This window comes from Pomacea canaliculata, linkage group LG2 (genome assembly GCF_003073045.1).
Source record: "Pomacea canaliculata isolate SZHN2017 linkage group LG2, ASM307304v1, whole genome shotgun sequence".
Taxonomy (NCBI): domain Eukaryota; kingdom Metazoa; phylum Mollusca; class Gastropoda; order Architaenioglossa; family Ampullariidae; genus Pomacea; species Pomacea canaliculata.
This window is the reverse complement of record NC_037591.1, coordinates 10,066,713-10,088,792: the sequence shown is the minus strand read 5'-3', so window position 1 is coordinate 10,088,792 and position 22,080 is coordinate 10,066,713. Positions and strand designations below refer to the sequence as shown.

General features: G+C 40.9%; 2 protein-coding genes and 1 pseudogene across 2 annotated transcripts; 1 reads left to right on the top strand and 2 right to left on the bottom strand.

Annotated features, from left to right (window-relative positions):
- Positions 1–5,563: 5,563 nt before the first annotated feature.
- On the top strand, positions 5,564–11,863 carry LOC112557835 (lysozyme g-like). Its single transcript, XM_025227903.1, has 6 exons — positions 5,564–5,738; positions 9,834–9,893; positions 10,149–10,238; positions 10,732–10,838; positions 11,128–11,278; positions 11,568–11,863. Exons 1-6 carry the CDS (start codon positions 5,564–5,566, stop codon positions 11,705–11,707), a joined length of 723 nt encoding a protein of 240 aa, XP_025083688.1. The 3' UTR covers positions 11,708–11,863.
- Positions 11,864–12,939: 1,076 nt separating this feature from the next.
- Positions 12,940–16,185, bottom strand: LOC112557862 (annotated as a pseudogene).
- A 2,098-nt stretch (positions 16,186–18,283) lies between these two features.
- LOC112557861 (glycine, glutamate and proline-rich protein-like) lies at positions 18,284–21,264 on the bottom strand. Its single transcript, XM_025227947.1, has 6 exons — positions 21,116–21,264; positions 20,632–20,691; positions 20,036–20,125; positions 19,377–19,486; positions 18,964–19,114; positions 18,284–18,482 (listed from the first exon to the last, which is right to left on the bottom strand). The coding sequence occupies exons 1-6, from the start codon at positions 21,231–21,233 to the stop codon at positions 18,346–18,348; spliced, it is 666 nt and encodes a 221-aa protein (XP_025083732.1). The 5' UTR covers positions 21,234–21,264; the 3' UTR covers positions 18,284–18,345.
- Between the last annotated feature and the right edge of the window lie 816 nt (positions 21,265–22,080).

The window sequence follows — 22,080 nt, the reverse complement described above, 5'->3', positions numbered from 1 at the left end:
TAACTCATGATGAAAACAATTAGATGTGGTACCACATCAATTCTACAACTCTCTCAGACACATTCCCGCCCTAGGCCATCAGCTCTAAAAGCCCGGTCAGGATATGAACAGTTTCGTGATGCAACCTCCAAACTAGCAAAGATTCATGCATACAAGCTGTCAAGCCCTGTATCCCTCCAAACCTCGCAGTGGTGGAACCACGTGACTTGCTGTGCCAACCATACTGTCAGCTTCTCAAAGCAAAACTGAAATAACGCTTCTACAACTCTCAGACCTTCTGTCCAGGTTCACCGAGATGCACCGGGTGTTCGGTGCCCACCCGGACCCTATTATCTGTTCAGCTGAATGTTGTTCTAAGCGAGTAGGGCTGATTATCCGGGGGCTTGCCACTGCATGGAGTCTTCATCGCCTTGGCAGCCAACTGCCATCCATCATTGCGCACGTGACGTCGACACAACCGGCATCGGGTAGACGCAACGGTCGACGAATGAAGAGGACTGTTAACAATCTAGAACATCTAGAATAATCGTCCGACATGATCCTTGTCGCTGATGAGGACGTCTTGCTCCTTTAGGAAATGTGTGTGTGTTGGAATCATTTATGTCGTGTAGATGCTGTAGATGTCTTCTGTAACATGTCCTCTTGCAAGCCTCATCTGTCGTCTAATCTGAGAAGTCTGTAGTGTCCTGCTTGATGTCATTTATCCTATTTATAGTTTGGTCCTCAGACACGTCTCACCTGAATCATGCCTCGTTTTCCCTCGCATACCCTCAGTAGTGTCTTGTCCTCTAACTTCATGTCCATCATCATGTCTGTTTTCTCTCAAGTCATATCCGGTCTTCTTTCGCATCATGTCATCCATCATTTTCTGTCTTCCATCGCTTCATGTCCTCAGCCACTGTTCCTGATGTGATCTTTGTTTTGCAGTACAGTTAATCTCTTTTCTGATTTATAGCAATCTAACATAAAAATCTTCCATATAAACAAAACTGAAAGAAGAAAAAAAGAATACGCTTTATTGAATCCAGATGGAAGACTACTTTGACTAATGTTGATAAATAAAATAAAAAATGTGTATAATAATATAAACCATAAACTGTTTACAAATATGTTAAAAAAATTCTATGGCTGGAATGAGTTGGAAAGTCTGATCTCAGCAATGAGATGGAGATATTCATTGTCATGTTACCATGACAACAGACGCTGCAGTTCCGTAACTGGCTGTTATCATGGGGTTATGTACAGTGTATGGGACAGAAACGCTGGCTGGAGACTAGCGATAACACCCAAACAAACGACTGCGCACATTAAGGCGGAATAACTCAAGAGCATATCCATCAAGGGGCAGTTAATCAGCGACCGCTAAGAAGAGAGCGGACGGCCGCTCGTTCCAATGCTAAATCAGTCGAATCTGTCGAGACGGGTTGTCTTCCTTATACTAGGCTTAACGTGCCATCCTTAACATACATCTCCTTCATCATCATCATCATCATTGTCATCATCATCATCATCATCATCATCATCATCATCATCATCATCATCATCATCATCATCATCATCTTCTTCCTGGATTGATTGATGTTGGACGCCCACACAAAGGACGGAGTCATACATATAATTCACTCTCAGACTGTCACCTATGTACATACAAATCAAAATAAATAATTTAGCATTTTAAAATATTCAAAAATTCAAAAGTAATCTTTCTTGCACTTGAGAGAGAAAATAAAGTTTAAAAAAATTCAAATAAAATGTAAGAGTGTAGAAAATCTGTGAATCATGTTTTGGCACCCGAGGTCTCGAAGGGTTGAAGGACTCGATGCTGTCGGAGAGCAAGTACCGCTCAGCCTCGGCCACCAAAGGCCAGGCATAGGATATGATCGCCAAGATTGTGAGCGTATGCTTCTGGGAGTGACCTGTCAGCAGGATCTGTCAATATCCCAGTCCAGAAATCCAATCGCAAACACACTTTACCGCGCCTCCCAGTGAGAGCGAGAGGAAGAGAGCCCGCCAGAGAGAGAGAGAAAGGGTGGGTGGGGATAGTCTAAAATACCAACAAAAAAAAAGTTCTTCTCTCCCAGCTTCTCGTCTGCAGCGATGTTTGTCAACCGCCCACGCCTTTTCCCTTCACAGCACTTATCCACCCCATCTACCCTCAGCCTTCGCGGTCACGCGCGTTGCGTATCCCCCTGTTCCTTTTTTTTTTTTTTACTGTCAGAGTTCTTCGTCCCAAAAAAAGTTCCAGAACTCTTCTGCAACAAGAAATGAAGGGGAAAAGGGTACATGATTGCATTTTACCTACGAAGGACGGTGTGAGAGATTTTACCGCCTACCACATTGATGTCCATCCCTCCTAGGATCTCTACCTCTCCTTCTCTCCCTCTTTTAGAAACGTCTATAAATACTTCGGGCGAAACTCGAGCATCTTCAGGTGAAATGTGAATAGTTTTATTCGGGTATAAATAATTTCCGGCGAAATATCAATATTCTTCATCCGGCGATAATTATTTCTGCTCGTTACATTATATATTGTACACGCAGTACAGTGTATTACTGTACCCGTAACACACAAATTACACAGTGAACTGAAAATTCATAGATAATGTACACATACTATTAAAACTCTTACTAAAATCAAATTTCTTGAAAAGCATTATGATTAAATATTTGAATTACTCTTTTGTAATCATTGTTATCATGAACATGTGCTAGCGTGGTCCCCTATTCAAGTGCTGTATTTTTTAAAACCTAGTTTACCGTGGAATGAGTTCCAGTTCTGAAAACAAGTCGTCACGACAATACATTAGTCACGTGACTAAGCTGTAGACAAAGATAATGGCACCGTGGTCTGAAAATAACAGATGGAGTCCTTGACAACGCGTGTGTGCACGTGTGTGTGTGTGTGAAAACAGTGTTTTCTGACTCTGGTCACGTCAGCTGGCAAAGCCTGGGGTCTGATGCCCGAGACTAGGTGTAAGTCTTAGGTCTTGCGCCTGTCGAGCGTCAGATCCCTAATACCGTATCACAGGGATCAGACTGACGCCAAGGTGTTCACATACACGAGTATCTCTCACCTTCGCCAGTTACAGAAGACATGTTGGCGCTCAGGTAAAACTTAAAAAATGACAGAATAAAAAATAATGATTGAATAAATAAATAACTGCCTAAAATGAATGACTAAGAAAACAGTAAGCGAAGATATTTGTGCTTTTGGATGTAAATAAGGCTACGGGACAAATACCGGAAGTCGGGGTTCGTCCACCGGAAACGATCCATATGGAAACATTTTTTCAGTCACCTTGCAGCTTAATTGTAACAAGTGAACACATCGTTTGACAGATGTACGCCTAGAATCTCTCCCCGAGTTACATCCCCTATCCATCCTCCTGCGCTCTGACTGTCGCCCGCGACGGGAGGTAATCGGCGGAGCGACAGTGGAGACCTGTAACCTGATTTCCCAGACCGTTGACCTAGGGTGACCAGGAGAGGTCTTGGCAGGCCGAGACACTGACTTGCGGGAAATGAGTTCAGTGCCTTGATGAATGCCGGCTCCCTTGGCAGACCCGCGTTGCCTGGCACTAGGAACAAGGGAGAAGACTCACAAACGCAGCTCACTTCACTCATTTCCATCTAAAAGCATCGGGAGGAAAAACTTCGGCTGAAAGACGTTCGGGCGGTACATCGAGTTGTTTACAACCGGGAAGACGATGTTAGGATTTAAGTGGAGAAAAATAGAGAGCGATGCAAAAATTATAATAGCTTTTGAAAAACGGACTAAATGTTATTCGCTTTCCGTGACAACTGTGCGCGCATGACATCGAGCATGCTTGAAAAAGAGAGAATCAGAATAAATATGTCCGTATGTGTGTTGAGGGTATGCTGAAGCGTCTGCGCATGCTCAGTTGTGTCTTTTGAGCATATTCTTGAATTTACTCAAAATGTTTTAGTGGACTGTGTTCATACACCATAGTATATTGTCTTCTTTTATTCTCTATCCTGTTCAGTTGCTTTTGATTGTACTGTGTTGTCTGTCGAATTGTTTCATTACATCATATCACTGTTTGATAAAATAAATACTAACCCGAGTGTAGTTTAATGTTGAATTCAATTATTATACAGAGAGATGGAGAGATGGAATTTGTCTGAATTTGGTTTGTTCAAGTTCCAAGACCACACTCTCATTTCCATGGCACGATGAGAATTTACAAACACCTTCTTGCTCTATTCGTAAATCCTTTTTGTAATATGAATGTTATTTTAATGATAGTATTATTACATATATTGTATGTAAATAGTATAAGTTCCGAAAGACAAAGCACTTCAGATTCTTGAACTTCATCGACCACGATGGGAACAGTAACTCCGACATTGACAGCAACAGCCAAAGTGAGTAATATAGAAATAAACAGCGACAGAAAAAAAAACTAACCGATGGAAGAAAACACGATTGTAAAAAAATACACAACAAAAAAGTTGCAACAGAAGAAGAGACACCGAGCCAAGAACATCATCAGTAGACCGCATCAACACCGATTACGGTTTCAGATATAACAATGTTTGATCCATAAAAATCAAGGAGGCAAGAAAATATGGGCGACATTTAATATCGGGATGTATCCGTCAGAAGGTTGCTCCGGAGGGATGTGAACAGTGAACATGTTTGTTATCCCTCATCTACCTACGCGATGGGATTGAAAACTCTGTGATGACTTATTCAGTAAGCAACGCGATACACCTGTGTTGTTGTCTCAATTTTGTAGATTATCACCGGGGCGGTAGTGGAGAGACGAACCAGGGCATCAAATCACCGCCTCCATAGAACCTGTTCTCCGCCTTCCGTGTGCACTCTCCTGCACCAGCGCGCTCGGGAGATCGTTCACTGGACTACTTTTCAAAAACCCTCCGCGGACTACTTAGCGTGACGTACAGGTCTGTTCATGGAACACTCACAGTTTACCTGAATTTTTTCACTCTCCCCTCTCCATCAACATTCCCCCTCCTCCATCCTGTTTTAGTCTTTGAATGTTAATTCGTCCATCATTTCTTGCAGTCTTTCGACACGCCTTCCCTCTTTTTTTACCTGTTGTGCAAACTTCATCTATGGCGCCTATCTCTTTTATGTAAGCTCGCCATCAAATTAAAGGATAAACAAGAAAAGTAGAAATGAAAAAAAAAAAACCCCATTCAAACCCTGATGACATTACAAAACAACTTTAACAATATTTTATAGCTCGTTAGCATCAAAGCTCAACACCGACATTTAATGAGAAGCAGAGGGTTAAACCGTCGTGTGTTTACCTGGTGTTTTCTGTGGCGAAGACCTTTGCTTCCACCTGATTTCCGGATTTTTAAATCTCAAGCTCTTCACGATACTCTTATCACCTGTGCGTTCTGCATATTCAATACCCACGCTACCCGCTTCCCACCCAGACGGAATCAGATAAGCGGACAGTGATTGACGAAAGGAAAGTCGGACACATTTCCTGCTTGCTCGTGAGTTGAGCCTCACGTGACGTGACGTCATTGACCTTCTGCTGACGGATGGCAGAGAAGCGACTGGAAGATGGTCGCTAACTGCAAAGCTGCGGCAATTAACGGCTTTATTTGTGACGTAAAGCTCTTACGACAGCCGGGAGGCGGAGGGTCAACCCGGCGCGTGCTGACATCAGGAAGCGGCTGCCGCGACTTCGCTTTGCCACTGCGACGCGCCGCATACGGACAATCAATGAGGATTACAGGTGCGACGAGAGAAAGAAAGAAAGAACAGCCAAAAGGTTATAGCGAACCGGTTTTTTTTTAAAGCCAGGAATGATGTCTAGTCTGACAATAGACGATGGACGATAAAGCAACATTGTTGTTGTTGTTGGTTGTTGGTGGTGGTGGTGCTGCTAGACGATGCGCGGTGATGAAGACAGCGACTAAGTTTTAAACTGTAGTTATGAGCTTCTTGCTTGACAAACACCTCCTCCTACTACTACTCCTCCTCCTCCTCCTCCTCATCATCATCATCATCATCATCATCATCATCATCATCATCAGTAACGTCACTGAAGAAGAGAGATCATCTTGATGAACATTTAAAAAAACTGCGACCACATTGACCCTTTCGCTAGGGATGGTGGGACGAGGTTGGGGGGATAGCGGGAGGGCACAGGCCAGACTGCAGCAGACCAGAAATGTCTGAGAGCCCGAAGCTACTCCCGTCTTCCTCGCGTGAAGCAGAAATGGCCTTCCGTGCCGACACCAAATCGAATTTCTTCGGACAGGAAACTTTTCGCTGCCCACAGGAAACTCTGGAGCCTTTCGCTGGAGACGTGGCGCTCCCTCACCTTCGAGAATTCGCTCACCGACATACACTGTGTCCTGGCGCTCCACCCGTAGTCCTCGCTGTTCTTACTCTCTCCGTCTGAAGTAAACACGCTACTGATGTCCTGCTACTTCCAGCATTGTCCTGTAAACTTATTTGTGTCTGATCGTTTGCGCCTGTCCCTGTATCGAAATAAAAATCAGTTAATGAGATTCTCCGGTTACTGAACGAGGCTATCAGACCCTACCGTCAGTTTCCCGTTCGCTGACTTTCACCTGTATCCTGACTCCAAAAATTTAGCTGGACACAAAATTGTCTCATGAATCAAGACTACGTTTGCCTAGATGGAAATAAGGTTAAACTTGTTTTTAAATTAAGTCTGGGGCTAAGCAGTAAACTCTCACGTACAAGTATAATTAGATTTTTGTTAATAACCCAAAAATAATATCAGTCATCTTGTTGAATTTGCCGCTAATAATCCAAGTATAATATCAGCTCTCATCGGGTTGAATGTGTCTGATGTGAGAGACAATGAAAGTAATGAAGAATGATTATTAGAAAGCGAAGATGCTGAGATCTGAGAGGGAAAATAAATAAGAAAGTGCCGTCTGAGGGTAAACGCCTACACGGACTTTCTGTAAACTCCCGAAGCAAAGAGTCTACAGTTCCTGGCGACTCACCAGCAGACATTTCACAGGCTGCCTCCGCTGGGTGTGCAGACTCTGAGCTTCAGTCTCAAGGAAGTCTGGACCATCACAGACGAGAGACATGGGGGGAGGAAGGGGTAGGGAACTGCCCACGTCACTTATTTACCCTCCTACGCGTACTATGTATAAGCACTCTCTGATAGTTACCACTGGGACACCTGCTGTCACCCTAGAGAGACAAAGAGAGGGTTACAATGCAGAGTATGTGTTCACTGTCGAGACTATCTGCACAGCTCACAGAGCACTACTTTTATCTTCTTTTTCTTTTATTGTTCATTTCTATATATTTATTTGTTATTTCCCTTTTTATTTTTTTCCCATTTTATTAGTATTTTTTTCTCCATTAATTTCTTCTTTTGTTCCCTTTTTATTTTTCTTTGATTAATTTTTTGTTTTATTTTAATTTTCTTCCTTTATTTATTTCTCGTTTGCTCCTTAGCTTAAATGACGTATTTGAAACATCTGCTATCGATATACCTGTTCTGGCTGTTATTGTGTATCTGGCTTCAATATACCGCTCAGCGTCTTCAACATGGTGCTACGCAATGATAATATATAATGGGAGACAATCCACGCTTGTATGTTGGGTGAGAGTCAGTAGTACTTTCCCTTTGAGTTGAAGAAATGTATGAAGATTTCGGAGACAGAGTGGGTTTGTAAATGTCTGATGTGTTCATAATGTCAGAGCGGGACACTAGATGGCTTAAAGATGATCTAAGAACCTGATTATATAGAATACCAGACGATAAAATTTGTAGAAACAATACCTGTAGCTGTTGTTGTATGCGGATTACCGGGGAAAAAAACAAGTAATTATTTTACCTCCTCAGAGATTTTTTCCCCCACGGCATATGAAGGGGGCAGCAACTAAGGCTATATTACGGCAAGCATGTAAACAGATGCCACGCAGAAAAAGATTGCCCTAGAAGAGAAACTCAGGCAGCCAACCTTCACTGTATTACAGGCGCTTAACCGTTGCGCTATGAAATCCGCTTTCTAAACACTAATTATTTTAGTAATAAACACAATAAGCTCAGTGAGCTGTCGGTAAGCGGATGGCCGAAGAATCCGATTATTTAATAGGTCATAAGACCTTAAAGGGCATCAGACTCATTAAACACAAAATGTAGAAAAAAAATCATAAGTAAATCGTTATTTTCAAAGAAACATCAGAGTTTTATGCATGTACTAAGAGTCTGGCTCTAATAGGATTAAAATATTAATTTTGAAAAAACTCTTACACACTGCAACCATAGTCGTTATATATGGCACCTCTTGTCACTTCACGTCAAAGGATTACTTCAGTGAACAATTTAAACAAAAATTAAATGACCAGGCAAAGCTCAGTGCAAGGATTTTATTTCCAAAGACGTCCAAATTGTGGAGCCACAGATAAGGTATAAGTAATATATGATTATGGTCTCGGCTCTCCCATTGGCTGAGGTCTTCGCAAGGTAAACATCCGTGTCGTTGGTCGCTTCCTGTGCAGTTTTTGTAGACCGGATTCTCCAAAGATAATAGGGGAGGAATTCACATCGAGTACAGTTTCAAACAAACATTATAACACCTCTGCTCAGACAAAAAAGAAATTAATTTGTAACGCTGCATATACAAATGACATCCTGGTTGACCAAATAAAAATTCAGGACTGAGATAATGTATTCAGTCAAATGTCAGAGATGCAGGTTTCTTTTTTTTTTTTCCTATTGAAACAACCAAACCTCTGAAGCTCTGTGCAAACTGTAAAGGGACAGTCTGATTAGCATCTCTGTTTCTGACGTATTTCAGCTAATAAAAAATGCATGAAACAGCTTGTGCTGCTTTTTAGTGCCCCGTCTGCATAGCCTATCGTCAAATTCAGGAGTGAACAGCAAACAAAACGAGGGCTCACCTGTGAAGAAACCGTTAAGCTTAACGACTAAATTCGAGCTATCTATCCCACAATGCATCTGCAATGCTAATTGATAAAAGGTAATGTCAGGTATAAAAGCAGAGGAAGCAGTTCCTGCTGTATCCAGACCTCGTGTCGTAAGGTGCTAGCGTTTGTCAGTCATGTTGCTCTTGGGCTCCTTCCTCGCTGCGACAGTGTCCTTCTCTTGGGGTATTCATCATCATCATCATCATCATCATCCTCCTCCTCCTCATCATCATCATCATCATCATCATCATCATCATCATCATCATCATCATCATCATCTTCTTCTTCTTCTTCTTCTTCTTGCTTATGTGTAATTGGTACCATGTAACAAATAAGCTTATTTCTTCGACTACAGATTTACGTTTGCTTTCTCATATGCCACAAAAAAATATTTTATAAAAATTAATGACATTTTTCAAATCGGAATTTCATTTATGAATTTAATTAAATTTTATAATAATTCTTTTTTCAGCTTGAAATTATTAGAAAAGTCGTTTCTCTTTATCTATATGTCATCGTAAAAAGAAGTAAAGTGTTTAGATATCTATGGCTAAAATATTGTCACATCTAAGCAGGTAAACTTTGTACAAATTACAATAGTGATAATAAACTGCTTTGATATAAACAATCTTTTGTATTGACAATAAATTTGTTGTAATCTTTCGACTCAGTAAGACCATTCTTATTCAGGACCAGTCTTGTTTCCACACTGTCCGTGGATGTATAACACAAACATATCATCGTCAGCAATGCATGGAAAAGGCTACTGGCTTAAGCATGCTATCTTACATCTTCTGTCAAACAGAAATCTTTAAATTGTAAAGAATAAGTAATAGCAGAATGATTGCAGGCAATGTTTAGGTTAAAGGTCAACCGCAGTGTCCACGTCTGACTGTTGCAGCTGCCACCAACTGCTATGGCGACATTGACAAACTCACACCACTTGGCAAGGGACTTCGTGGTGAGTTAAAACAGTATATATGCACACACACACACACATAGGTACACGTAACCACACACTCATACCCGTGCAAGTACATACGAGTATACGAGTGTACACGATCCCGCACTGACACAGTCTCTCTCCTCTTGTGATGTATTCTCTCAGACAAGAATAATATAGGAAAGAGCTCAGATGTTTCAAATGTATTATTACAGTTTAAATATAAGAAGTGAATGCTTGAATCACTGCTAACCGTTTCTCACCTGTTCGCAGACGTAGCGGCGTCCCAGAAAGCTGTTACAGATCACATCAAGACACTCAACAACAACAAGGCCTGCTATGAACAGGTGGCCCAGAAATACTGTAAATACATTGTTTGGTTTTTTCTTTACTTATCTATTATTAATGTGCACCTGCACTAAAAATGCTTAAAAAACTAGTCAAATCAGAATGCTGGCTACATTTTTTAATCAGGTTTATTCTCAGGGTTGAGCTGCGCATGATCTTGAAAATAATTCTATCGTTGGTCTCATGTGAAGGTCTACTTCGCTATATCCGATCTAAATAGTGAACTTGGCACTAAGAAAATTCATTTTCAAGACTTTTCTTGTAGACCAGGACGGAATTTTTAGAAGTTGAAAGACTTGGGTATAACCTCTCATCCAATCCAGCCCCGAGGTCCTATGTCATGAGATGATTTCTATCGGGTACTGTAACACAAAGCTACTGGTGGCTGTGGTTGTGGTTATGATAGCAATGCCGACGAACATATTTATATTGTCACAAAATCGAGTTCGACCTTCATATCTAAATGCCAAATGTGCGAAACTAAAAGATATAACAACCTGTCTACAAGGTGTGCCCGCCAGCGTCATCGGGGGACTGGCCAGTCGAGAGTCCAATGGCGGCGATTCTCTCAAGGACGGGTACGGAGACAACAAGCAAGCCTGGGGCATCCTTCAGGTCAGCACACACTGAGCTGCTAATATTTTCAATTAGCAAGTAACAAAGTTCAATACAAGTCTCACGCCAATTATGGTTGTTGTTTGTTCATTATCCTATTCTACGATTGTTGGATATTGCGCCTACTTTTAAGGTTCTGAGTTTAAGGTTATATGCATCAGTTACTGTTTTTGTGTACAGAAACAAAGACACTAAATACAATTTTGTATTATATGTATCGTCAGCCTAATTAAAGTCAAATATTGATGTAGCACTGAGCGGGTTAACGAATGTGTTGACGTGTCGACAGTGCGACCTAAAGACCTCTAATCTACCCTGCAAGACCTGTGGCGCCTACTCCTGCTGCCATATAGAGATGATGGTCAGCAAGGTTCTGGTCCCCTTCATCCAGAAGGTCAAGAAAGATCACCCTTCCTGGAAGCCAGAACAGCAGCTACAAGGTTAGTTCTCTTCCTTGTGGTACTCGCCTGCTGATATACCCTAGGGGTATGTATATGGACGTTTGGCACACAGGATGCGTTTCATTCTCACTCACTCGCTTTTGCTTTTTGACCTCAAGGAAGCTAACTTCCTTAAAGAAACTAAACCAACTGTCAGTAAATCTTTTCGCTGTTCTGTATGTAAATGCAGTGTGACAAAAATAAAATCCTCGAAAATTGCTTACATGAACAGCAAATACCAGTTTTAAATGAACCTTTCACCCGTATGCTCATTGCTATTTACCGACAGGTGGAGTTGCTGCCTACAACTTTAGTCCGAATGATGTAAGGACTTGGGAGCGTTTGGATGTTGGCACCGCCAACGGAGACTACAGCAATGATGTCATGGCACGGGCGCAATTCTTGAAGAAAAACTACGGGTGGTCTTAGTTGTCTTTTCTGTTGGTATGGCAACTGGAGGTTTACTGGCGACCCCTGGCCTCGCTTGGCTGACATTTACCGCAAATTGAAGCAAAGGCGCCGTCAAACACAACCAGTCACAAGCGATGACGATAGTTGTATTCAGAATAAAGTTTTGTCAATGTACTCGAAATTTGTCAATAGTCACTTTAGACCCAGAAGACGATTATTGTGATTGTGGAGTGGTCTGTGTTGTGAGTGAGTGAGTGAGCTACTTAACTGAAAAAAAGCGAGGAGAGAGTCTGCTTATGGAGGGAAATTTCCTCTGAAGAAATTTGTAAACCATGGGCGCCTCATAGACCTATGTCAATATTTGAAACAGGATTGTAAATGAATGAGAAGACTGTGCTGCCTTCGCCAATTTGTGGCAGAGTTTGCTCTTAGAGAAAGACAAAAATATGAAGAAAGTAAAATATGTTTGAGTGTATCAACTTAGGTTATATCATCTTGAAAGACTTTACTTTCGTTTTTTGTGGGAACGTCTTCAAGCATATTTATGATGGAACAGTGGCTTGCCCAAAGCATGGTCTGTAGTGGAAAACTTACATAGCAGCTTTTGTGCTAAATAAAGTGAACCTAGAGACTCATGTACTGAATAATCATAAATAAAAATATTGAAACATATGAATCGTACAATACGATATTAAAATTATACAGAGCATAAAAGTGAAAGAAAAACAACAAAAATTAATGTTGCTCGATACAGTTTTTTTTTAGACTGTGAAACGCCGCCATGAAGTAGAGTTGTCCTCGGTTCAGATCTCGTCTCAGCCACGCTGTTCTTTTTCTGCATGTGGCACCTTTGCCGCGATATAGTCTTTGTAAGTGGTTTGGCGTGAAACACAAATGACCCCTCCCCTACCCCTCCATGCTGAATGATCGTTGTTATATATCTGGACTGAGATGTTGTGGCATGCTCGATAGATGGAAGTGCGCTTTTGTTTCAGGAGGTAAGCAAGGTCTGTGCACTTTTACACGCATGGAAAAGAAAGTATACGAAATAAGTGAGACACATGCATGACACAGCATTATCTACACCAAGAAACTGTCAACCTTTGGTTTAGTGGCAAATCTTTCTTCTCCGTTCTTCCCAGCCTTCTCCATTCTTACTCTCACCTTCTTACGTCTCATCCATACCTAAAATAATATTTCTTCTATCTTCTCATCCGAAATAATTTCACAATCTCATAATAATTAAGAAATTAAAATACTGCTCAATTCTTTATTTTTCCTGAGAGATACAAAACCATTTACGACCAGCCCAACGACTTCAAGTATTTGGCACGGGCGATGACGTCATTGCTGTAGTCGTTGCCGGTGGTGCCATGGTCGAGACCAGCCCAGGTCTGGACGTTGCCCACACCTGAGTTATAGGCAGCCACGCCACCTGGAGAAGATTTGAAAAACAAAAATCGTTAGCATCATCCATGTGTCCGTTTCTTCCCGTTGGCTGATTTTGTTGTTGTTTTGCATAATTTCGGCAACAGCTGACATCAACATACCCTGCAGAGCCTGCTCTTGCTCCATGTCGGGTGTTTGGCAGCGACCTGGTTGATGTATGGGATGAGGAGTCGACCAACCATCATCTCGATGTGACAACAAGTTCGGGCGCCACATTCCTTGCAGGGAAGCCCCGAGTGCGTGAAGTCACACTGATCATAGAGAGAGAGAGAGGGAAACGTGATTCATTCACAACCGAAACTCTAACGATCAATCGCTAAACCTGAGATAGGCTTAACCTCTGCTTCATAACGCTTCCCTCAGATGGCTGTCTTTGTTGATCTCTTATCCATTCATCTATCCATCATCCACAATACCTTTAATCTATCATCCACCTGTCCAATCATTTCATTCTTGATTTGTACATGCGGTCTGGGATAACTACTAAAACTCCAAAATCTATGAAGGAAATAAGTGCAATAAGCTCACGCTGATGTGGGCATTGCCAAGTGACAATAATACGTCAATAATAAGAAAATAATACAGCAATAATACAGCAATAATAAGACAATAATACAATGATATGAAAATAATGGCAGACCTGGAGGATTCCCCAAGCATGTCCATTATCACCGTAGCCACCAGCAGTGAGAGAGTCGCCACCATTAGACTCCCGACTGGCGATAGCGGCGATAACACTGGCCTCGATACCTGTGCGACAGGAAATGACGTCATGCGGGGCTGTTACCCACCTTGTGGACATTCTTAACACCTCGCGTCAAAGGACTGCATTTGCAAGAGTTCTACGATGACGGTAGGAAGAAAAGTTGCCAAATGCTTCCAATATTGAACGATATAGTGATGGATTATTTCAGCTATGTGATATGTATCTAGACTAAAAAAAAACCGATCATTATGATTGGCTAATTATCGTTGCACACCTTGCAGAAGCACAATGAGAGAATATTCACCACTCACAATGTGTATGAGCCACCTGTTCGTAACACGTTTTCATGTTGTTGAGAGTTGTGATATGGAGATGCACGGCTGAATGGGACGCTGTTGTACCTGTTGACAGGTTAAAAAAATGAAATGTGGCCAATCGACTGGGTCAAAAGTTCACATCACAAATACGAGGTCACTGTTAGGTCACTGATCCGTAAGGTGTTGATAGTTCAAGGAGAAGAACACATCGCTAAAACAGAAGAACACATCGTAATCCTCTCTCGTGCTTTGTGTGTGTGTGAGAGAGTGAGAGAAAGAGAGAAAGAGAGAGAAAATGTATTTGTGAATGTTATGCATAATCACATAATCACAATATCTTTCTGTACAGATTACCTACCACCACTATGCATGCCAGTAGGATGCAAGTTGTCGATGTTTCCATGGCAGAGTACGCCTCCTGAAACAGACCCACATACAGGCTGAAAATTAAAATGTGCACTTTGTTCTTTTTATTTCTTCTGTCTATTTCTCCTCCTTTCTGTTCTCTCCATTTATCTTTTAATTCTCTTCTCCCAATTTCTCTCTTCACACAACAAGACACACATAGAAAGATAAACGAAGAGAGACATATTCATTTAGTTACCATTCGCATAAAATTAAACTACGTCTTTTTAAAAAAAAAAACTAATAATAATTTCAGCATTAGCCAATGGTCACCATGAAAAAATACTGAGTACACATAAGCCATAGTTATCGCATTTCAACCTCAGAAATAAACAAACATGACAGTCAATGTTTACTCAGAGTACCCGGATGAGGATGCAAAACACTGCGCATGACAGGCAAACAACGGACATTGATGTCGGCCTGCTTGTAATTTCCTATAAAACTCTTATGTACTGGAACCACAAAATTTGAATCGTTTTCTTTGCTTTAAACTTAAAAAAGTTATAATTATAATTCAATTTTATTTTTGAGTTGGATGCTCTACTTTTGAACGCCTTTCAATGTTTAATACTTGTTTGTTATATTTCAACGGATAGACCCAGCATCCTTTTCTTAACAAGGTATGGGTTCCTCAGCATAATCATCCAAAAGAAAGTTTTTGCTAGTCGAAGTTCGCTTCATCGACAGTAAAAAAAAAAGAGAAAGGAGACGATAAGAAGAAAGAGAAGGCAATTGTGTCATACCCACCACTGCTACTACCACCACTACTGCATTCTACAACATGCAGCCAGTTGGACGCCGCCCATCCGCTCTGGAAATCCAGGAGATAAAGGTGAACTTGATTTTAAATTTTTAAAAAATCAGGACATCACGAAAAAACAGAGATATGTGCGTGTTCAAATAAAATCTAAAAATAATAGCCAAACGAGAGATAAAGGCTTACATTAATTTTTTTAAATATATAAAATGGCCGACTGTAATACATAAACAAGCGCGTTGATTAGCTTTATCTTTAGACGAGGTTCATTAGAAAACATTTCTACAGAGGCAGACCCTGAAGCACGTGGACAATCACGAGATGGCGGCTATAATGTGTTCTTCACCAGGAACACCTGTAGAGCAGGGTGTAGATACCAGGGTTTACCTGTCCGCCAACCGTCACGTGTAGCCAGGTGTAGCCGTCGGCCTGACTGGACTGACCCGAGTAGGTGGCGCAGTCGCCGGAATTCATGACGTGGACGACGTTGTGAGACGTACCCGCCGCGCTGCGTACATTCAGGGTGGTAGTGGCGCATGCGCACTGAGCAGCTTCTGATCGACTGTACAGCTGCAGGAGCAGCAGAGCGACGAAGAACCGCATCTGCAGGTGGGAAAAAGAGAAAAAAAAAAGAGAAAAGGTGTGGCTTCAGAGACACAGGTGTTGACAGAAGGAAAATGAGTGATGGTAAGATGGTCAGTGAGCAAACACCTGAAGTGTTACCGGAAAAAACTACTCACGTCAACTGTTCTCGTCACAGTTTCAAATGTATGTCTTCCAGTCATCTTGCAGATGTGATGTCAGATGAGGAACAACAGCACAAGAACTTTTCTTGAAAGTCTTATGATTCGATGTTGACCTACTCTAATAAGATACGGAAATCTGAATCCAGTGAGTTAGTACATTAAGGTCAGTGTACCATTGGTCAGATGGTCTAACTCGTAGCAGTCGCCAATATCTGGCAAGGTGCCTTCCCTGGGAATCATCGCTGTAAATTGTAGCTATTTCTGAGATTTTGATTAAAGCAAGCTCACTTAGAAAGCCTGATAAAATACATTAATATGTAAATGCAGGTACAGCGCATTGACTATGTTATAAGCACGGACTCCACGCACGCTAGATTACTTGATTTAACTGAAAACACACACACACAAACGAACGAACAAACGAACAAACAAACAAACAAACAAACAAACAAACAAACAAACAAACAAACAAACAAACAAACAAACAAAATGAAACAGACCGGAAGGTAGGCGTCGAACAATAAAGAAAATTAACACTACACATGTAATTCATACAGTCTTGCGACTGCATAGATAATAAACAATACATAAACAATAATTAGGAAATATGACTCACAAGAGGGAATTTTTTTTATAAAGTTTATGCCTGAATGCTTCCGTAAATCTGAGCTCACCTTCAGTTTGTGGAAGTTTCCAGACGATAAGACCAGGACAGTTTGAGGTGAAGTTTTCTACACCCGGCTTTATCTAAGGTCCGTCTGTGTCTTAGTTCAGGTTTAGTGCAAGTGGTTTCACCTGTCCAGCCACGAAACTTTTCTCAAGAACTAGTTTAAAATCTTTCCCTTGATAAAATAGTCACGTTTTGCTGTCAAACTATGGACTACAGGATTTTTAAAAACTTCTAAGCCACGGACAAAATTTTAAAACTTTCTCTATTGCGTTATAAAAACGAAATAAAAAATATTCTCATAAAACACAAGTGCTTTGAGCACAGCACTCTAGACCTCAAGATCCCATGAAATAATGACAACAGGATCAAATCACAGCCCTTGTAATGCTCGTAAAATTAAGAGTATTTTTTGCAGACATGGTTATTATTCGTTTCGAGATTTTTCGTGCTTTTCTGGTTAAGATAAGAAGGATGAACATGCAATATTATCAGTGAATGTCACGATGACATTAGTGACAAAACATATCTTTCATTCCACTTCAGTGTGCTTATTCTGCTTAAAATGAGCACAGACTTCCACTGGTGGATTTTTCGTGCAAAACTAAATAGTACAGATTGTGTGCACTTTTCAATCTCTCTGTCATTTTTTTTCGTTTTCTTGCTTTTTTTTTATTCACCCCCTTTTCTTTACTTTTTTCATTTTATTCTTTTTTTCCTTTTCCTCTATTTTTATTTATTTTTATATTTATTGTGACGTATATATATATTATTTATTTTGCCTATTTTCTTTATTCTACATTAAACATGTCTTTCTGCTCACTTTTTATTTTATCATGCAAGAGAAAAACGACTGAAAAGGAACACAACACAAGAGACGGACAAACTGTTGGTTTTAAATCAGTTAAAACTGGTCAACATTTTACCTGGAAACTATAAGATTCAGGTAAAAATCCTCCACTGACTGGAACATAAATTTTCCCCTCAAGTTCTCTCCCAAATCACGACGAGGGTCTTTGCTTTGAGTTCCGATACAATGATGTTTACCAGTGTTTGCGACACCAGTGATGAATGAATGATGGAGCATTGTGAAGATGATAGTTGTCTACTAGAATTCCTTCATTCATATTTGCAATATTGTTTCAAAGATGTTTCACATAAAACCAATAGGCCGTTCAGAGCTACCTGATTAGCGAAAAATACTCTCACATTCCAACAATAAAGCTTTGTGAACTAAAACTAATTATTTATCTAGGCACATCACATCACATCAAATCATTTTATCCAACAACACATCACAACACACGACTTATCACTTGTTCTGAGGCTCTGCAGTGTGAATTAATTTTCATTCATCACCTCGCTAGCGTCTCAGAACAGAAGAGTTCAGCAGACCAGAAATAAAGAACTTCCCATTGGCATGGTGGAGCTAGTGCATCATCCTGTCATGATGTTTGTTTGTAGTTTACGTAATACAATGAAGTATATTCTTTATGGTATGCACGCACAATCTTTTCGTTCATGATAAAAATGCAAATATAAGATTCGTATTTGTAGAAAATATGTTACATCTTTATTCTTTTTTTCAGCCTCTCAACATAAAAGTTTAAGACCAGCCCAACGACTTCAGGTATTTAGCGCGGGCGATGACGTCATTGCTGTAGTCGTTGCCGGTGCTGCCAATGTCCAAGCCAGCCCAGCTCTGAACGTTGCCCACGCCAAAGTTGTAGGCAGCTACGCCACCTGGTGACAATTAACAAATAATTAGCATTAATTTACTTGTGTCACATTATCTCTTGGCATCCATCACATCCTGGTAACTGGTCCACTGCAACCCGAACTAGTTAAGTGACCGCACACTTGAATTTTGTGGGTTGTAAGTAACCATCTTGCTTTTTACCTCAACACATTTATTTCTTAATTTATGAAGATAATTTTAAAGGTAACTATCAAGCTTCCTCACTTAAATTTTATGCCTTCTTCTCCCAGCTAAAGGTGTCAGCGTTCAGTTGCCTATAGTTTCAAAATAAGCGTAATTATTTGTGACTATTTCATATAATAGTTTGTACTGGATTGTCTGGATTGTATTATTTCCTGTTAGTGAAGTGAAGTTTGTCCCTGTCCGTCTTTGTGAGTGTAAGACCTCCAAAGAAAGATCAGGCAACTTCTCCTGAGACTAGGAACACCCCGCTGTCCCCGTTTGCCGGGTGCACCAGCAACATACCCTGCAGTTTCTGCTCCAGGCTCCACGACGGGTGTTTGGCGGAGACCTGGCTGATGTAGGGGATGAGTAGACGACCGACCATCATCTCAACATGACAACAGGTGCGAGCACCACACTCCCGGCAGGGGAGGCCTGAGTGCGTGAGGTCACACTGTTCAAGAACAGAGAGAGAGAGAGAGAGATTTTTATTCTTGACCACGTTCTCAACAGTGCACCATAGATCATACCATAATAAACCTTAATAACATATGACATAAAACTCATTTAGAATTCCTATTTTGTTCATTCTCCCTCATTTTCTTTTTCTCTTCTCTTTCTGTCATTCTCACTTTCCTTCTTTCTTTATTTGTTTCTGTGTTTCCCTTCTTTCTTTCATGCAGCTTATGACTCAAAGCAAAACAAAAAGTTCAGACCTGGAGGATTCCCCAAGCATGTCCATTATCACCGTAGCCAGCGGCCGTGAGAGAGTCGCCGCCATTGGACTCGCGGCTGGCGAGACCTCCGATGACACTGGCCTCGATACCTGCACACCGGACATGACGTCACCTGAGTCCTTCAGGTCACTGTTATGTCACCTGTCTTGTACCTGAGGTGACCGCTAGACACACACACTTTTTCTACCTCTGTCTCACTCTCACAGTTTTATTTTTATTGTACAACAAAGATTATCATTTGATGACGATTTTATCTATTTAGAGTAGGTACAGTCCATCATTTTCGATACAGAAGACAAAGTTCACAGTGTTCTGTGCTGTGAATGAAGCCTTACAGCATCTCAAAGTAAGATTCACACATGAAAATTTATAAGATAAATCCAACCAATTTAAAATGAGTTTGTTAATGGCTTCAACTAATGAATCTGGCATTGCATCTTTTCCATGCTTTTTAATTTAAAAAGTCTACAATGGAAGATTAATCTATGTATTTAAGTAATTGTTTTCAAGGCATTTCTAGCTTTTATACCATTGAATGAAACATCGTATTGTTATTTTTCTTTTCTCCCCTTCTTTGGGGTTATGGCCTTGAATAAACAATCAATCAATCTTTACTTTCCTTTTCTTTCTGCACTTACAGTGTGTGGCTGCCACTTGTTCATAACACGTCTTCAGGCCGTTCAGAGTGGTAAGGTGAGCGCGGACGGCTGACTGGGAGGCTGTCACACCTGGTGAGAAGAAAGAAAATCAGAAGAACGCTGATCCAGATGACTGACGACAAACGGAAAGCTGGTTTAAACACTGTTTTATACAGAGGTTGTCTACTCCGACACGTAGCTTTGTTCCACTTGCCATTTATTTCAAGAATTCGCTTCCTAAGACTTAACACCTTTGTCTTGCTTTCATTGTAGTACAGGACGGTAGAGAAATAGTCTAGGAGGCTTAGAATAGTCGACAGTTTAAAACTCAAATCCAAAAATACTGGTCAGACATTTACGTCACCCTTCCTGCGATGAACTCTGACCTTGCGCACTTCTGAATACTACTCACACATTTCCGAAACTGACATCATTCTTCTAATGCCACACTGCTTTTGTGATATTAAAGTTCTCTCTATCGCAGTCCGTGTCACTGTGACATACGCTACTGAACACGTCACTTCCGGTGTCTAGTGTTACGCACTCAATCTCTGCGTCTTACTGTACACGTCACTAACGGTGTTTTCTTTACTTACCACCGCTATGCATGCCGGTAGGAGTCAGGTTGTCGATGTTTCCGTGGCAGGTATTGGCCGCTGAAAAAAGACCCGTATGTAGGGGTAAGTGTATAGTATTCAGCATCCATATCTCTGTCTACGTAACACACACACAGCACACACACACACGCACAGGAAGGTGTCTGGACAGATGGGAGAGGACAGCTGGCAGAGAAGAGTCTGGACAATTGGGAGGCAGACCTGATTTGAAAAGATATGGAGACAGACTTTTACTGACGCAGTTCCACTTCGACAACATAATCTCAAAGAACTAGCCTCATATTAATCCATTCGTAATACCAAAATACAAAAGACCCCGAGTGAAAAATCCCAACAGAACTGCTTTGAAATGTCAATCTGTACATTCGTTATTCTTCCTGTCCAGATACGCTTCTGTCCTTCTGGAACTTATCTGCTAAAGAAATCTTATTGAAATAAATTATGAATGGAAGCAATATTTTACCCAAAGCAGACGACACTGTGAGAACGAAAACGCTCAGTGTGAGTAACATGGTGAAGTTTGTGATTGCAGGAAAATCCAAGAAGATTGAGGTTGTCCTGTTGGCGGGGCCTTTATACATCCCGTCGGGCGCTGAGCTGATTGTTTATCGGCCAAACACCTGAGTCCCACCGTGATCTTCCCATCGTGTCTAATCTAGGGTGGAGCTGTGTTCTCTCGGAGTTACTATCATCTACTTATTTTTTCTTTCTGTTACTTGTCGATGGATAGTTCCATCATTTTGATATCAGTCAGTCGTCCCTTGACCGGTACCTGTCGTTGTGGGGGGGGACCCCATGGAGAGACGTGTCACCTGAGAGGGCCCGCCAGAATCGTTTTGACATATGGTTGGTATTTTATTTGTACGGAATTTCCCACATGACTTTCTACATTTTTTTTCCAGTTCAGTGGGTTGTGGGTAGGTTCAGCTTTGATTACAAATATCACTTTATTGTCTGTAAAATGTGGAGGAGGTTGGTGGCGGAATAACTCGCTGAAAGCGATTTCACTCTCTATGAACCGAAATTGTGGTATGGATTGGATCCAGAAATTTAGTTTACAGAAAAAATTTGATCTTTGCGAGATCTCTCTGTAATGTACTCATCATAAAGTTTGTCGTTTAAAGATAGAAAAAATTGAACAAAGATGTATTGGTAATTGAATAATTAGTCAATTAATAATTATTTATTATTACAAGTATTACAGCATCAATAAAAAATTTTGTGTCAGGATATTATAAAAAAAAATTTTCGACTTCTCTATATAACTTTGCTCACAGTTCAAACTTTCATGAGTTGTTGATACTTTATCGCAGTTGATTGTCCATTGTGTTTGTCTTCGTCTGTCATAACTGAAGTGCGCTCGCACCCATTCCCACACCCAGCAGGACAAAGGTCTATTCCTTCGCACGAACGAACACAACGATTTCC

What these genes read in the sequence shown, in the direction of transcription:
- LOC112557835 (XM_025227903.1), top strand. Translation starts at nt 5,564, where the DNA reads ATGGTCGCTAACTGCAAAGCTGCGGCAATTAACGGCTTTATTTGTGAC. An exon ending in ACAATCAATGAGGATTACAG is followed by an intron (nt 5,739 to 9,833) that starts GTGCGACGAGAG and finishes TGACTGTTGCAG; the next exon opens with CTGCCACCAACTGCTATGGC. An exon ending in GCCAGAACAGCAGCTACAAG is followed by an intron (nt 11,279 to 11,567) that starts GTTAGTTCTCTT and finishes ATTTACCGACAG; the next exon opens with GTGGAGTTGCTGCCTACAAC.
- LOC112557861 (XM_025227947.1), bottom strand. Translation starts at nt 21,233, where the DNA reads ATGTATAAAGGCCCCGCCAACAGGACAACCTCAATCTTCTTGGATTTT. An exon ending in ACAAGTGGCAGCCACACACT is followed by an intron (nt 19,487 to 20,035) that starts GTAAGTGCAGAA and finishes TCCGGTGTGCAG; the next exon opens with GTATCGAGGCCAGTGTCATC. An exon ending in ATGCTTGGGGAATCCTCCAG is followed by an intron (nt 19,115 to 19,376) that starts GTCTGAACTTTT and finishes GTTCTTGAACAG; the next exon opens with TGTGACCTCACGCACTCAGG.